The sequence below is a fragment of the Equus asinus genome, chromosome 10 (genome assembly GCF_041296235.1).
Source record: "Equus asinus isolate D_3611 breed Donkey chromosome 10, EquAss-T2T_v2, whole genome shotgun sequence".
In the NCBI taxonomy this organism is placed as follows: Eukaryota; Metazoa; Chordata; class Mammalia; order Perissodactyla; family Equidae; genus Equus; species Equus asinus.
The window spans coordinates 76271057-76288534 of NC_091799.1; the positions used below are offsets into that span (position 1 = coordinate 76271057).

General features: G+C 40.8%; 1 protein-coding gene across 1 annotated transcript in view; it reads left to right on the forward strand.

The window, feature by feature from the left end:
* MROH2B (maestro heat like repeat family member 2B) overlaps positions 1 to 17478 on the forward strand; it is a 56368-nt gene that overhangs the window by 27058 nt on the left and 11832 nt on the right. Inside the window, exons 20-30 of the mRNA XM_070519708.1 lie at positions 2087 to 2194; positions 2745 to 2897; positions 5178 to 5204; positions 5923 to 6042; positions 6264 to 6343; positions 11306 to 11441; positions 11536 to 11631; positions 11894 to 11983; positions 12346 to 12466; positions 13865 to 13962; positions 16361 to 16513. Coding sequence (XP_070375809.1) covers positions 2087 to 2194; positions 2745 to 2897; positions 5178 to 5204; positions 5923 to 6042; positions 6264 to 6343; positions 11306 to 11441; positions 11536 to 11631; positions 11894 to 11983; positions 12346 to 12466; positions 13865 to 13962; positions 16361 to 16513 — 1182 coding nt within the window. The remainder of the gene's footprint in view (positions 1 to 2086; positions 2195 to 2744; positions 2898 to 5177; positions 5205 to 5922; positions 6043 to 6263; positions 6344 to 11305; positions 11442 to 11535; positions 11632 to 11893; positions 11984 to 12345; positions 12467 to 13864; positions 13963 to 16360; positions 16514 to 17478) is intronic.

Consider the following 17478-nt stretch of genomic DNA (forward strand, 5'->3'; position numbering starts at 1 on the left):
AGAGAAGATGTATATTTGAAAAAAAACGAAAAAGAAAACTCCTCAGGCTAATAAAGACTGCCTAGTATAAAATAAATTATTTTATTTAATGTGTTGTGTTACATACTCTCCTCAGAAATTATGAGGTGTTTAGGGTTCTTTCTCCAATAGTAAATGTCCGGAAACCACTAAACTTACTGAAGTTTTGAAACTGCTCTTGTATGGCTATTGTTCCTTCTTTTTCTTGTCAAATATTCACTTGTCATTTATTGCTCTTGGTGTTTCTAACACCACTTTCCCCATCCAAGTTGCCCTTTTACTTCTGCTATAGGATAGGAAACAAAGAACGTTTATTTTAGATATGAGCACACAATCAGACTCTCATTCAAGGTCTGAGGGTTTCACAAACTTTGTGACTTCCATTTGAGTTTTTCAAATTCCTTTTTCATTTAACTTCACTTCAAGTTCTCGAGTGTGTCCCCCACACTGAGTCACTTAGTAAATGACTTCTAGGTGGGTAAGGTGTTAATACACAACTTTCTTAATCTCATGAGCCCATTGACTTTCCGTCTCCTAAGCATGGCTCACATAACGCCGGAGCCCAGATTCTGGCATCAGACTAGCTGGACTCAAATCTTGGCTCCACAACATACTATCTGTATTCCTCAGGTGCCTCCAAAGTGAAATAAGGGAAAATAGAAGGCTTCTCGAAGCTCCTATTCCTGGAGAGGGCTGAGTGAGAAGTTTCAGGGGAGGAAATTTAAGGTTAAGAATGCAACTGTGAGAAACTGGAGAGAGAAATAAGACCAAGGGAAAGTATGCAGATTTGAGTGCCCAGTTGGGGTTGAAATCATCTTCTACTGCTACTGATTGTCTCTGTGGTGTCACTTGTTCTCTAGCAGCATCCAGAAGACCAGGTGTGGGGACAGGTGATCAGTAAATTAGAGAGTCAAATTTATCCAGGGCTTGGGTTTTCCCAGACTTAAATGACAGAACGACAATGGGACACAGATCACAGAGTGGAAAAGTTGGGGAAGGAGACAAGAAGTTAGGAAGATGAGTTGAGAGAGGAGAAACACAGAGCATTATGAGGCGGGAGCACAAAGAGGATAAAAGATACAGACAGGTTTGTATCTTAAGCCATGACCAAGGAGCACAGCGATGTCAGGCCAGAAGCCTTTAAGGAATTCTTCCAGGCATCTTCTGGTGATGGAGGATGTGTGGCCTGACATCCAAGGACCAAGAACAGTGCTGTTTGAGACCTTGGTGACAATGGTCTAGTCCCTGAGTTCTCACAGTGACTCTAGCGGGGTTATGCAACCAAGTGAAATTTAACAGGTTTCATGAACAAACTGCCATGTAGGTACTGTGGTGAAATCAGCCTGGGCCTAGAGAATTGGAGAGGGGACAATGTGGGTAAGGAGAAGATAACCTTAGAGAGTGCAACAGGAGCTACCAGTGTTCAAAAACTTAACCACTTAAGATATAACAAAGCTTTAGCAGCAGAGTGATCCTTTGTAAATGTCAGTCAACTCTAGCTCAAAAAACAGCCCTGGGCTTTCCACCAATCTAAGAAAAAAAATACAAAATCTTGAATGCAGTCTAAAGGGCCCCACTCAAACCAACCCCTACCTCCTCTCTGACCTCATCTTGCACTGCTCTTCTCCTTGATCATTCACTTGGTCTCCCTTGATGTACCTCAGGGCCTTTGCACTCACCTTCTCACAGTTTGGAACTGTTCTTCCCAGATAGTCCAATAGCTCATTCCCTCACTTATTTCAGGGCTCTGCTAAATGTTACCTGTTAATGAGGCCTTCTCTGCAAGCTCCCCCAAACCTGCAGTCTCTATTCTCTTTTCTTATCTCCATAGCACTTATCAGTATGTAACATTCTAACATATATTTACATGTTTACTGAATTGATGGGTTTACTTAATGTCACTGTCACCCACTCCACAAGGTTGTACACTCCACAAGGACAGGGAGTCAGTGTGTTCTGTTCACTATTGTCTCCCCGGCACCTAGAAGAGTGCCTGACACACAATAGGTGCTCAATAAATATTTGTTGCCCAGTAAAACTCAAAATCTCATATCTTTTCTGATTTTAGGGAATAACATCAATTTTAGGCTACTGTGCCGAGAAACACTTCGATATTGTTTTAAAAGTTCTTAAAACATTCCAAGATCGGGAAAAGTTTTTCATGAATCGATGTAAGGTAAAAAGAATAATCTTCCACTCCAAAGCACTAGGTCGTTGCAAGAACGAACACCGATTCGCTCAATGAATATCCCTTCTCCGTATTATGCTTATTCTTGCCCCCAGATCTTCATTCCAGGTCAGAACTGTCTGAGCCCAGGCCCTGTAGAATGACCAGCTATATAACAAGTTGACTCCATTTCCTGTCACTAATGCTGACCTGGAAGGGCCTAAGGAACCCTGTGTGTGCCTAGGTTTGTCCCTCTGCCAGCTGTTCGGGCCTCATGGACCCTTTCCATTGCATACACTCTACTTCCCTGAAGGAGAGGGACTCAATAAGTAAAAATTAACTCAAGCTTCTCACAGATACCTCTGTTAAAGCTGGAGAGCTCCACAGCACAATCCTAGGTGTTTCAATTTGGACAAGCAAGAGCATCAGTTTTAGACTAATTTTAATCATCCCTGTCCCACTTCTTAATCTCGGTAGTGGTCCATAGGATTAAGAAAAAACGTGAGCGAAAAGGAAACTCCTTCAGTCATAATTTTCATCTCTCTTTCCTCATCTTCAGGGTATTTTTTCTGGGAAAAAGAGCCTGACCAAGACCGACGTCATGGTGATCTACGGAGTGGTGGCCCTCCACGCTCCCAAGACTCAACTCCTCACCAGGCTCGACCAAGACATTGTATCCCAAGTCCTGTTTCTTTATGGCCAGTGCTCTCAGGTAACGGTCAACACAGGGCTGCCTCGTTTTCCAGGTTGGAGTATCCAAACCTTGGAGGGGCTCAGCTCTTGGAAATTTTCATGCTCAAAGTATACAGGCCAAAGGAAAGATAAGATCTGGTATGTTTGGAGAATGAGAACATACGGGAACAGAGAAATTTATTCTGAAACAGGGTTAGGTGGTTTGTTTCTTTCCTAAGACCTCGGGCAGTTCATGTCTTCCCACTCCAGGATGCCTTCCTAGATCAGTTGTACCCATAGTGGTCTCACCGCCTTTGAACTGAAAATAATCATTCCTGCACTACCGTAGGGCAGCTGACTTGTTACTTCCCTGTAATAGTCTGCCTGTAATAGTTGTTTAACCTTTTACGTGGTAATATTGATAAACCACCTAAAACAGTGCCTCACAAATGCTAAGTGCCACATCTATGTTTTTAAATGAATAAAATACGTCATATATCAATCTACTCAATCCACCTCATGTTGTGCTATTTTCCCCCTCCACACTCATCCCAGCCACGCTGAGCATCCCTGATGTTCCTCAGACATGCCAAGAACGTCCCTGCCTTGGAACCACCGCATTGAGTTGGAATTCCTCTGATCATTTCTGTCTCCCATAGGACCTTTTCGTATCCTTAGTAAAGTGCTTTATACCTATTGTCAATTCAGCCATTTTGCTGACAGTACCAAGTTAGCCACCTAAGAGTCACCTAGGGATCAAGTGTAAAGTATAGCTTCCCAGAGTCATTTTCTATGGAAGTTGATTCAGTAGGTCTGGGGTGGAGTCTGACATCTTTATTTTTAAAAGATTTACGAATGATTCTTGTCCACAGCCAGGTCTGCGGAGCTTTCATTGATTACGTGCACATCTGCTTCCCTCATTAGCTTGTCGGCACCTTGATGCTAGGGACTGTACCTGACGCTCCCTTATCTCCTCTTCTGTGCCCTCCTCAAACCAACTATTGGATAAATCTGTGCTCTTGACATTTGTTCACGTGTGTATGTGATAAGAATGGAATCCTAGGGAGCTCACGATATCATAGATCTAAGTATATGTTAGTGGAAAGGGGAGGGCAGTGACCTGCACACTTCAGTTGCATGAGAATTACCTGGAAAGTCTATTAAAAATAGAGAGCCCTAATGAATCACCATCTTCAGAGATGGATCACTTGTATTTTTAACACGCTCCTTGAAAGGTGATTCCGATGTACCCAAAATTTAATAAGAACTGATGAGAACCAAAAACATCATTTAAAAAAGATGTTTTACATTACATTAATTTTTAGTCCATCATTGAGAAAAATTATGATAAAAATAAAGGAAAGAGATAAAGATGTTTTAAATAAAGAAGAATGTATACTTTCAAGGTACAGTCAGTTCTGCTATAACACAAGAAATGCATAAGATAGTACAAGGAAAACCATAGAGATTATGGGGGAACGAAGTGAGAGGCACAACTTTCAAAAGACCCCATCAATGACATATTAAAAAGACAGGAATCTAATTTTAAAAACAATTTTTAAAAAACTAATTAAGAAATACAAAAATGCTATAAAAAATTGTGGCACTTTTTCTTGAAAAACACTTGAAGTCAGTTGTGAAAATTGTGAGTTATTATGAGATGGTGGCGGGAAGGAGGGTTACCTGAAATCTGAAGGACAGTTGTAAGGCCAGATTTGGATGGGAGTGGCTCATAACACACACATGTCTGAAGTCGTGCGTGTGTGCTTGCGTGTGTGTGCGCTTTGAGTATTCCTACGTGACTCAGTTCTGCTGGTGCACCTTCTTGCTGTCACAGAAAAAAGGGTGCATAAGAAACACAAACTCAGTATACGCTCAAAGCGTTCCCTCCTATATCGATTTCCTTGGAACAGATTTGCATTTTCAACACAAGTGTTACAGCAGAACTGACTGTATTCTCAGTTCCAAAGTTAGCTGCCCTATTAACTTTCATTTTGTAACTTTTCACTGCTCTTTCCCCCAAGAGCCTTTTCCCTTTTTCTTACCAAAGTCTGGCAGAACCTCTTGAAACTGACTGTGAAGGCTGAAAACCCAAAGCCTTGACATTTTGATGCTGCCTTCTGTAGCTTGGTCATGACTCACTTGGGGGAAAGGATCTGCAAATGTACAAGGTATCACTTTGAAAATGGAGGAGGAAGCGGACGGCCCCGCCCCTTGTCCTGCTTCGCTGTTGCCCTTCAGGCTAGTGGATGGGTCTTTCTGTTGGGGTGAGGGAACTCTAACTGCTGCTCTAGTATCTGTTTTCACTTTGGTTTTTCAGGTCCTGGGCATGTCTGTGATGAACAAGGTATGCAATTTATTTAATATATTTGAATACATATATTTGAATATAAATATATTTGAATATAAATCATGCTCCCTGGAAGGCGAGTAAGCATAGATATCCTCTTGATTTGATTCCCGAGGAAAGGTTCACAGTCTATAACAAAGTAATCCAATTCTGAAGCCAGGATCCCTGAGCCTAGTCTAGGACGGAACAAGGAGCTGTATTTGGTTTCAGATGGTTTGGAAGTTAGGCTATAAACTAGAGCAGTGTTTTTAGAACTGTAGGTTGTGACCCACCAGTAGACCATGAAATCAATTTAGCAGATCTAATAGATCACAACCAGTAAATGTTTTGTAATGAAATAAAAGGAAGTAGAAGAGTACATTGCATATAGTGATAAGTATCACAAAACTTTTATTTCAGTTATACATTATATATATTTTGCACATGTAAGTACTGGGTGGAACTGTAGACTGTTTACTACTGTGGTTTATGGTCACAAAAGTTTGAAAGCCGTTGCTGTAAAGAAACCTCATCCATGAGGGGAGGAGGTGGTTGGAGATTGACCTCTGTTTTTCAACTTCCCTGAAACTTACGTCTTAGACTCAGGTACAGATGGCAAAAGGAGCAGAGATTCTTGCTCCTATCTGGGCACGGATTTCAACCCTAGGTCAAGTGTTTATAAAATCAGCTGTGGTGCCTAAGACCTTGGCTTGCACCATGAATCATTTTCCTTTAGGACATGGATGTGCAAATGAGTTTCACAAGAAGTATCACTGAGATTGGCATAGCTGTCCAAGATGCTGAGGATCAAGGGTTCAAGTTTTCCTACAAGGAGGTCCTGCTGGGTTACATGCTGGTGAGTGTGCAGAGAGGACACCGGCAAGGCCCTGAGAAGTCCATTACCAAGAGTACAAGGCTCTCTTTTAAAATATGAGTTAAACTACTTGCCAGCCCCAAGGAACATATCTCTGCCGTATTTCTGCCATAGGACACCCAACGGTCCCATGAGGTTGCAGCTGCATCTAGAAGCTCCCCTGATCCTTTCTGAGACACTTCACCTCCTTGTTTGTGTTGCAGGATTTCATCAGAGACGAGCCCCTGGATTCCTTAGCCAGCCCTGTTCGGTGGAAAGCCTTAATCGCCATCAGATACCTCAGGTAGAGAATTGCTGTGGTTCTCATTGAAAAAATGTTTCCTCCCCCATATCCACCTCCTGATGAACTGACTTATCCGTCAGCACACCCTCCCAGAAATGAACTCAGTTCATCAATGGGTTATTTTAAATAGGGGCTTTTTCTCTTTCCGGAGTTACAGAACTGCCTGATAGGCTGATTATTTGATGACTGGCAGGGCCTAAGGAGCTACTTAATGAGTCAGATTTATTGATATATGAGAACTGAAATTTCTGTGCAAAGGGAAATTTCTCTTCCTAGGTCTTGGCCTGGAGGCAAATTTTACTCTTCCCATTAAAAACTTATGAAAGCTTTAATCACGTCCTAGTTGGCTGGCAGCAACAAGCCTGAAGGAGAAAATAAATTGAAGCAAATTTTTAAAATAATGTTTTCCCCTGCAGTAAAAAAAAAAATAGAAATTCACTGTTAAAACTTGGAAACTATAGAAAGTTTTTAGAAATAATAAAAATCACCCTAATCCTCCCCCTGTTGTCAACATTTTGGTATATTTCCTTCAAGTCTTTGCTTCTGGTCTTCCCTCCTGGTTACAGAGTTGGGGTTCTACTCTGCATATGATTTCTCATCCTGCTTTGTCTCATTTTGCCTTACATGTTTCCACATTATTACCAATTCTTAACAAACGTTATTCTTTCCCCATTAAAATTTTTTTAATGGTGGTAAAATACACATAACACAAAATTTACCATCTTAGCCATTTTCAAGTGTACAGTTCAGGAGTGTTAAGTGCATTCACACTGTTGTGCATCTGATCTTCAGAACTCTTCATTTTACAAAACGGAAACTCTATACCTGTTAACAACAGCTCTTCATTCCCTCCTCCTGTCAGCCCCGGGCAACCACCATTCTGCTTTCTGTCTCTATGAAGTTTATACTCCTCATGTTTAAGTTAAACTCCTCAAGTTTAAGTACCTCATGTAACAGACATCATACAATATTTGTCTTTTGGTACCTGGCTTATTCACTTAGAATAGTGTCCTCAAGATCCATCCATGTTGTAGCATGCATCAGAACTTCATTCCTTTATAAGGGCAAATAATATTTCATTTTATGTGTATCCCATATTTTGTTAATCTATTCGTCTGATGGACATTCATCTGATGGGTTGTTTTCACATTTTGGCTATTATGGATAAGACTGCTATGAACTTGGGCAGGCAAATATCTCTTCCAGATCCTGCTTTGAATTCTTCTGGGTATATACCCCAAAGTAGGATTGCTGGATCAGATGGTAATTTGATTTTTAATTTTTTCAGGGACCACCATACTGTTTTTTATAGCAGTGGCACGATTTTCCATTCCCATCAACAGTGCACAAGGGTTCTAATTTTTTCATATTCTTGCCAACACATTTTCTGTTTGCTTTTTTTAATAGTAGCCATCCTACTGAGTGTAAGGTGGTATCTCATTGTGGCTTTAAGTTGCATTTCCCCAAATGATTAGTGACTTTGAGCATCTTTTCCTATACTTACTGTCTATTTGTATATCTTCTTTGGAGAAACATCTGTTCAACTCCTTTGCCCATTTTCGTATCAGTTCTTTATTTTTTGCTGTTGTTGAGTTGTAGGAGTCCTTTATATATTCTGGATATTAGCCCCTCATCAAATATATGATTTGCAAGTATTTCTCCCATTTCAAAAGTTGTCTTTTTACTCTATTAATTATGTCCTTTGATGTACAGAAGTTTTTAATTTTGTTGTAGTCCTATTTGTCTATTTGTACTTTTATTGCCTGTGCTTTTAATGTCATATCCAAGAAATCATTGCCAAATCCAATATCATGAAGAGTGCCCCCACGTTTTCTTCTAAGAGTTAAATAGTTTTAGCTCTTACATTTAGGTCTTTGATTTATTTTGAGTTGATTTTTGTATATAGTATAAGGAAAGTGTCCAACTTCATTCTTTTGAGTGTGGATATCCATTTTTCCCAAAACCATTTGTTGAAAAGACTTTTCTTTCTCTCATTGAATGGTCTCAGAACCCTTGTTGAAAATCACTTGACCATATATGCTAGAATTTTTTTTTCTTAGAGATTGGCACCTGAGCTAACATGTTACCAATCCTTTTTTTTTTCTTCTTCTTCTCCCCAAAGCCCCCCAGTACATAGTTGTATATTCTAGTTGTAGGTCCTTCTGGCTCTGCTCTGTGGGGCACTGCCTCAGCATGGCTGGATGAGCAGTGTTAGGTCCACACCTGGGATCCAAACTGGTGAAACCATGGGCCTCTGAAGCAGAGCAAGTTAACTTAACCACTTGGCCACAGGGCTGCCCCCTATGCTAGAATTTATTTCTGGGCTGTCTATTCTATTCCACTGGTCTATATGTTTGTCAGTTCATGCCAGTACAACACTTTTTTGATTACTGTGGTTTTGTAAGAAGTTTTGAAACCAGGAAGCATGAGACCTCTAACTGTGTTCTTTTTCAAGATTGTTTTGATTATTTAGGATCCTTTGAGATTCCATATGAATTTTAGGATGGATTTTGTTATTTCTGCAAAAAGTGCCATTCGGAATTTGATAGTGATTGCATTAAATCTGTATATTGCTTTGGGAAGTATGGACATCTTAACAATGGTAAGTACTAGAATCCATGAGCATGGAATGTGTTTCCATTTCTTTTTATCTTCTTTAATTTTCTTTAGCAAAGTTATGTGGTTTTCAGTGTACAAGTCTTTCACTTCCTTGGTCAAGTTTATTTCTAAGTATTTTATTCTTTTTGATGCTATTTTAAATGGAATTGTTAATTTTCTTTCATTGTTCATCATTAGTATATAGAAATGCAACTGATTTTTGTGTATTGATTTTTGTATTCTGCAATTTTGCTGAATTTATTAGTTCTAATAGTTTTGTTGTGGAGTCTTGAGGGTTTTCTATATATAAGATCATGTCATCTGCAAACAGAGACAGTTTTGTTTCTTCCTTTACAATCTGGATGCCTTTTATTTCTTTTTTCTTGCTTAATCACTCTGGCCAGAACTTCTAGTACTATGTTAAATAGAAGTGGCAAAAGCAAGCATCCTTGTCTTGTTCCCAATCTTAGAGGGAAAGTTGTTAGTCTTTCACCATTGAGTACGGTGATAGCTCTGGGCTTTTCATATATGATCTTTGTTATGTTGAGGTAACAAATATCATTCTTAATAGCTGCCTAATAGTTTGTTGTATAGGTACACCTCATATTACTTATCCAAACTCCTTTTGCTATATTTAATTGTGGCTTGTTTCTGAAAACTATAAATAATGCTTTAGTGAACACCTTTGTGCAAAAAGTGCCTTCTCAACTTTTAATTATAAAAGTTGACAGTTGGTTCAACAAATAGTATTGAGTTGCATCCACGTATCAGGCATTGAGCTAGGTTCTAAAGGATAGTGTTGAACAAAATGTAGCCTTGCCCTGAAGGAGTTTTGCCTACTGAGGAAAACAGATGCAAAACACATCCACATGATTTCTCTAAAATATGGTAAGAAGCAAGATAAGGGAAGGCACAAGTTGCCATGTTTGTAAAGTTGAGGGAGGTTTGAAGAAAACTCAAATAAATAAACTTTGAAGATGAATTAAGAATTAACCAGGCTCTCGAACAGTGTTGTCAAGTAGAAATATACTACAACTCGCATAAGTCATTTAAAATTTTTCTAGTACCCTCTTTTAAACATGTGAAAAGAAATAAGTTAAATGAATTTTAATAATTATTTTTTAATCTAATACGTTCAGTATATTATTTCAACATATATTCAATATTAAAAAGTAATGAGACAATTTATATGATTTTTTATAGCAAATCTTCAAAGTCTAGTGAGTTTTATAATTACAGCATACCTTAAATCAGACCAGCCACAACTCAAGTGTTCAGTACCCAGATGTTGGTAACGGCTACCCTCACTTGGATGGGACACCTATAGAACTTGCAAACTAATTTCTAATGATAGAAAGCAAATCAGTGGTTGCTTGGGGCCAGGGTGGAGGGAGAGATGAACTGCAAAGGGGCAGAAGGGAAATTGGGAGTGATAGGAATGTTCTGTGTTGAGTAGAGTGGTAGTTTTATGGCTGTAAAACTCATTTAATTGTACACTTTAAATGGGTGTAGTTTGTTGTGCATAAATTATACCTCAATAAGTTGATTTTTTTTAAAAGTCAGCCATATAATAAGGATGAGAAGACTGTTCAGCATATATGAGCACATTTAACATTTTCGATGGAGTTGTCCAGTTGGTACTGAGTTTTACTCTCCTGTGAGAGAACCAATTTCACCCTGCCCTGACAGTGTCATCATTTTTATTTTCTTTGCTAATTTGTTCACTGACAAGTGTTATCGTATTCTTAATTTACATTTAATAACAAATGGGGTTTTTCATGTTTATTGAACATTTTTATTTTCCCAAGTTATGTCCAAGTTTGTTTATATCCTCCTGATGTCGCTAGTAAATGTCAGGGAGAAAGAAAGACAGAAAAAGAGAGAGGGAGAGAGGGAGGGAGGGAGGAAGGAAGATTCCAATATCATTTATTCAATTGTGCATTCATAAGAACCTATAGTATGTGTGACACTACATATAACATGAAAGAACATATGAAATTGATAAAACTCACTGCTCTTTCTCTCTCTTACAAACACACACATGCGCACACCAAGTGTGGAAGAAAGCAAGTAGGTTAATGTTACCACAGATCATATAATAAAGGATTAAGTAATGCAAAGCAAGTAATGACGTTTATCATTCCAATAAGTTAGAACTGAGGCATGTTGACTGTGCTCACCAGTACAGTCTGACTCCACGTCCCCAATCTCTCTCTATTCCTGTCACCACCTCCCTCGACATCCCAACAAGTCAGAAAATGTATCTGACCCCTTCAGATGTGATTGGCAATTCTTGGGAACTCTAGTGGGTTATGTTTTGTTTGTCATCATAATATCCATCCCTCCACGTGGTTCTCGTTTCAGTAAACTGAAACCTCAGCTTTCACTAAATGACAATCTTAATATTCTTGAAGAGAATATTCGGAGGCTGCTGCCCCTTCCACCTCTGGAAAAACTCAAAAATGAGGGCGAGACAGACAAGGACAAGGAGCGCATCACTGTATGTGGGGGTGAGGCCCGAGGAGAATGAAGAACTGCAGGGAGCCTTCACTCTCTCACCTCAGCCTGACACTCACACTCACATTTGCTTTCAGTTTCTCTATGAACGATCCATGGACGCTCTAGGGAAGCTGCTGCGGACCATGATCTGGGATAATGTGAAAGCAGACGACTGTCACGAAATGTTTAACGTGAGTGGGGCCTCCGCTCAAACTGATTCTCATATTCCCTCATCTCTGCGGCTCTGCTCCAAACCCTACCTCATCCTCTTCACAGGGAGACGTCCAGCCTGACCCACTTAACCCATCCCATAGGGCCAGTCCACTTAAAAAGTGTGTGGGGGGAGGTGAGCACCCTGTTACTGAAGAGGCAGGGAGAGAGCAAGAGCGAGAGAATGAGAATGAGTGAATATGAAGAATATTAAGGAAAGGATGTTTATTCTTTGACCAACAGCTTCTCCGAATGTGGCTTGTTTCACAAAAAGAGTGGGAAAGAGAAAGAGCCTTCCAGATCACTGCACAAGTGCTGACAAATGATATTGAGGTACGTAATTCCCTGGAATGAATAGATTTCACTGCTTGCTAACAGCAAGGATCTCTGAAGCCTCTGGAATCCCAAAGCCCTGCGTGATGGACCTCCAGTCCCAGAATGGAGGGCTTTCCAGAGAACCACCCGGGAGGTCTCCCCTAGCCCCAGGAGGCAGCAAGTACTCCTGGAGTGAGCTATTTGGTTGTCTTTGCATGCTTGCTTGCTTTTCCACTGCCCTTAAAAGGAAAGTTCAAGATTCAATTTCATTCTAAGGACCTGCAGGGAGAAAACAAGGGGCTTAGTATCCAGTGTTGGGAATATCCTGGGATCTCATCAAGCCGCCTGATCACCTTGGGGGCCCCCCCTTTGTCCTGCAGGCACCAGAGGAGTTTAAAATCGGCTCGCTCCTCGGTCTCCTGGCTCCTCACTCCTGTGACACCCTGCCCACCATCCGTCAGGCAGCTGCTAGCTCGGCTATTGGTCTGTTCTGTATAAAAGGTGAGCAAAAGATGAGAAACACACAAATGAAGAAAAGATATCTCTTTTCTTTTGTTCTCACTTTTTCTCCTTGTACATCTATGTCTCTCTCTTTCCTCTTCTCTCTCTCTTTCTCTCTCTCTCTCTTCCCCCAGGCCAGCCATTTCTGAGTTCTAATACCTTAATTATATCACAGAATTTGTCTCTGTTGGGTCTTTTTTCCTCGGTAGCTCTGTTTTTCTTTTTTTAAAATAAAGATGATAACACCAAAGCATCATAAAGATCCATTAAAGCAGGGAAAATGTTTTGAGAGTGTCCAATTTAAATTGCGGAGCAATTGGGCATATTAGCAATGCTTCCTCTATTACATGGTTTTCTTCAGGCAGAAATTGCACCATTATTCTGGTGCTAAGTGACTTTCAAAGTTCTCTGAAGATAACGTTGTGGAGATTTCTCCAGCTTGCCTAACAGGACCTCTGTCTGCTCTCGGAGTAGGTGTGAATAACTGTCAGCATCAGTAAATGTAGGGAACTTTAAAACCTCAGTCTCAGGCTGAAACCTGGCCTCCTTCTAGCTTAAAACAGCAGGTGTCTCACCAAGAACAGCTCTGCACTGTGGTTCACCTAGTGCAGCCAGGAGCCCTCGGTCTAGCTTTAATGCCATCTCATACCTATGTTCAGCTCTTCGTTCATTTAGGTACTCGGAAAATATTTACTGAATGCCTTTCCATGTGCCAAGCACTGTTCTGATGCTAGAGACGCAGAGCTATTACAAGCCTAAGATTCATAGAAGAAAAATGTGTTAAAGCCAAAAGGTGGGATTTGGTTGGGGATGTGTAGTAGTCAGTCAAAAAGAGAAAAACATTCTGCAGCTCTAGAATAGAGATGGAATAAGTCTGCATTTAAAAACTGTATTGACGATCACTTATGCAGTTGCTGATGCTCCTATTACAATAGTTACCTTTCCATTTTCCCCAAAGTGTCTCACCGCAGAATGGAACTCCAACAAAGAGAGCGGGATGGCAGAGTCGTAAGAGCCTGGGTGCTGGTATCAGACAGACCAGGTTCAAATTCCAACTCTCCTGTTTTCACTCACTGCATGACCATGGCCAAATGGCTTCACATCTCTCTGCCTCAACTTTCTCATCAGCAAATAACAGGAGAGTCTGCCTCCAGTGATCTTTATGAGTAATAAATGAGATCATTGTATGCAGAGTATTTATATTTAGTATGGTGTGCAGCGTGTAAAAACTACTCAATACCTCTTTGGTCTTATGCTCACCATCTCATCAGACAGGCTTTAGTGTGTTTGTTAAAGGCGTCCGGCAGCTGAATTAGCGTCACATCAAAATACAGCCATCCTCCTCAGCACTTATCGGGTCTTTGAACTCTTACATCCATCTCCCTTCGTTGATTTTAGGCATTCGCCTGGAAGTGGAAAGACTGCAGGGTTTGCAGGAAGGCCTGCAAAGTGATGATGTGCATGTCCAGATCAAGATTTCTTCTAAAATAGCAAAGGTAATAGATACAGAGGACTGGCCAAGGGATGTAAAGATGATCCTGGGTTGGTTTTCAAATGAGGAAGCTGTGTACTCACCACTACCAAGGAGGGCAACCGTCTAGCCATTCAAGCTGAACGAAAGAAAGACCTTTGTTCTGTCATTTATTAACTCCGGGCACAAGGGCCCAGTCAGCACCTGCTACTGATCATTTTACACTCTGGGAAATGTTGTGAACCAAAAAGACCTTTCCGGGGTGAGGGAGGCGGTGGCGTGGAGTGGAAGGAATAATGGCCTGGAGTCCGTCAGATAAGCTCTCGTGTGCTCTTCTTGAAACTCAGTCTCCTAATCTTCAAAAAAATGCCTAACTTACTTCTCAGAGTGGTTATGAGGATTGGTTGGCCAATTCATTCATTTATTCAATCATTTGTTCATTCACCTAATGTGCCCTGTTCATCTACCATGTGCCAGACTTTGTTCTAGGCTCTAAGAATAGAAAAAGACAAAATGCCTGCCCTCATTCAGCTTGCATCCTAGTAGATGGAGTCAGCCAAAGAAATAACATATCAAGTAGTTATAATTGAGAAACATAAAGTTAAGGGAATAGAGAGTAAGAGTAGGATAATCCCCTAGAAAAGCCTACTCTGAAAGAGAGAACCATGGAGACATCTGGAAAAGATCATTCCAGGCAGAGGAGAAATAGCAAGTGCAAAAGCCCTGAGGTGGAAAAAGAAGTGGATAATGAGACCCAAGTGGTAGCCAAGGGCTGACTGAGGTGCCTTCCAGGCCTTGTGAAGGACCTTGGTTTTTACTCCAATTGAAATCAAAAGCCAGCAGAGGGTTTTGATTTCAGGCCCACTACGTACAACTATGCCACTTGTGAAACACACAAGGGCACTCTCATGTGAGGTGGCATCATTCCTAATGTAGACATTGCAGATTTATAAGTGCATTATGGCAATTATCCACAGATGTCAGGAAAGGGTCCAACAAAATCAGTCATTATGACAATATACTTACAGAGAGAAGTGGACTATCTTGAGGTCAGGGTGCCTTTTCCTAGTTTGCCAAAGCCTTTGTGAGCTGCTGGTGATTCTGCAAGGAGGAACATGATTGGATTTACATTTCTGAAGGGTCATCTGGCTGCTGTGTTGAATATAGGCTGGCAAAAAGTGAAATTAGCGAGGTCAGTTTGGACAAAACTAAAAGAATCCAGGCATGAGATTAGGTAGCTTGGACTAAGGTGGCTGCAGCAACGGCAGCGAGAAGGTGATCAGAATGTGGGCAAGAAGCCAGTTGGGAGACAGGAGAGAGCATATGTCAAATGCCTAAGAAAGAGTCTGATTCATGATAGGTGCTCACATACCTGAGTTCCCTTCCTTCCTTCCTTCCTTCCTTCCTTCCTTCCTTTTTTCCTAAATCAACATCTACCCCAATGTGAGAAACCAACAGATAAACTTTGAGCTTGGACCCCAGACAGGCATTTCGTGTTACATAGAACAGACGCGGTGATAAGTCTGATCTTGGAACCATGGTAACTCAGAAACTGGCTGGGATGTGCAGCTACTCATGAAAAGGAACCATTCCTCTCGAGAATAGTTCAACCAAACATCATCAGGCCACTTAATACAGGAGAAAGTCAGTTGTGGGTAGGAATGTCTTCATACCTACAGACTCATGTTCATGACCATCTTGCTTGGTTAAAGCCCTAGATAATGCTCCTGGAATTCATTTAAACTGCCACGTTTCACCTCCCTGCCTTCCTTTTCAATAAGACACGCACGCAAACATACACACTCATACTCTCACAGTGCTATCAACCACACATTCTGTATAGTTCTTGTACTTAGAGACCAAAATTGCAAAGTTTTTAAATTCTTGAACTTTTATTGACTACTCAATATTGAAACATGGAAGAACAAAAGACAGGGCTCATAATAATTCATGCTGAGAGGCATCTGGTATTTAGTGGGGCACTAAGTCTGTGCAATAGATTTTCCTGAATTCTCAAGTCTCAGCTATTCTTTGGCAGATGAGAGACATATTTCTATGATATATGAAATGTATATGAAAGTATTTTACAGCATATAAATTGCTATATAAATATTATGCATTATTTTTCCCTTACTATGTATACTATAACTTTAGATTTGGAGAGGAAATTCCTTAGAAGGCTTGGGGTTCAATAAATATGAAATCACACAAACCAACTCCAGGAAAAAGTTGCTTAGAGTTAATGTCATTTCTATGTCCTATTTCAATATTTGCTCTAGTTTCTATGGCCCCTGTCATATACTAACTGTTGGGAAAGCCCAGTGGTTTCTAATATCCTGAAACAAACAGTAGCAGCGCGTTTCAGGTGTCCAGATATGAAGCGAAGTAGTTGATAATGTGGGTCTTTCTGGGTGCATTCTCAGATTGTCAGTAAACTCCTCCCAAGTGAAGAACTTCTGACGTTCCTGGAGGAAACCCTGGATGGTCTGGAGAGCCTCAACCCCACGTGTACAAAGGCCTGTGGAATATGGATGATCGCTGCCCTGAAGGAGCAGGGAGCTGCTTTGGAGGATCAGGTGAACTGACAGCCAGTTTGACAACTGAGCGAATTCTAACACTTCTGAAATGCCAAGTCTGTCGTCCCTTCTCACTTTGTCCTCTGGTGGGCAATAGGCAAGAGCGTGCACAGCCTCAAGAGGCCTCAGCAGAGACCCAAGTTGTGTATTAACAACCAGACTCATCTTGAGTGTCTGTGTCAACCTGTCTCAATGGCCTCTTTAGTCTGTGATCATAACAGCTTTCCAAACTGTTGCTCTCTGGCTAGAGGAAGTAGGTCTGACCCAAAGGCACTTGGATTATGGAAAACCGGATTCTTAGATCTGCAAGGATGAGAGTGACCACGTGAATGACTCTGAGATGGCCACTCAGGGCCAGTAGAATTTCTAATCCCACTGCCACTCTTGAGGCTGCTCTTCTACACCCCTTAGGCTTTATTTTCGGTAAGGAAGGCTGTCATTGGGGAATTGATTGGGGGAAAGTCCTTAATCCTTCCTGCAACTGGAGAGGTAAGCAGTATTAAATTCAGGAAGCTTGGTTAAGAGTTCCCTATGGTGATGCTCTATCCTCTCTCCTTGAAGTCAGAAACAGAATACAAGCAATTCAAAGATGAATAAAGTGGAAAAGTTCTTTAACTCAATGAAGGCATCTCAAGAAGAATAGGGGAAAGAAGTTATGATCCCCACTGCCCAGAGCCAACCGCCCTAAATTACTCTCCAAAGCATGACTTTTAGAAATGACCTCTGTGCTGATTACTTTCCAATTAGTTTCTTCAAAAATATTTATTGAGTACATACTATGTGGCAGGCACTGAGCTAGGCATGGGAGAATCAAAGGTTAAAAAATTTGGAATGTCCATGTATTTGTGTGTTTAGTATAAAAGGAAGTTATTCACACAATAGGTAAAGGCTTACAAAAGGGACTTAAATCCTGTCCAAGAATCATTGAAATGAGACTCTGTGGTAATCATGTCATGTTTAACCTA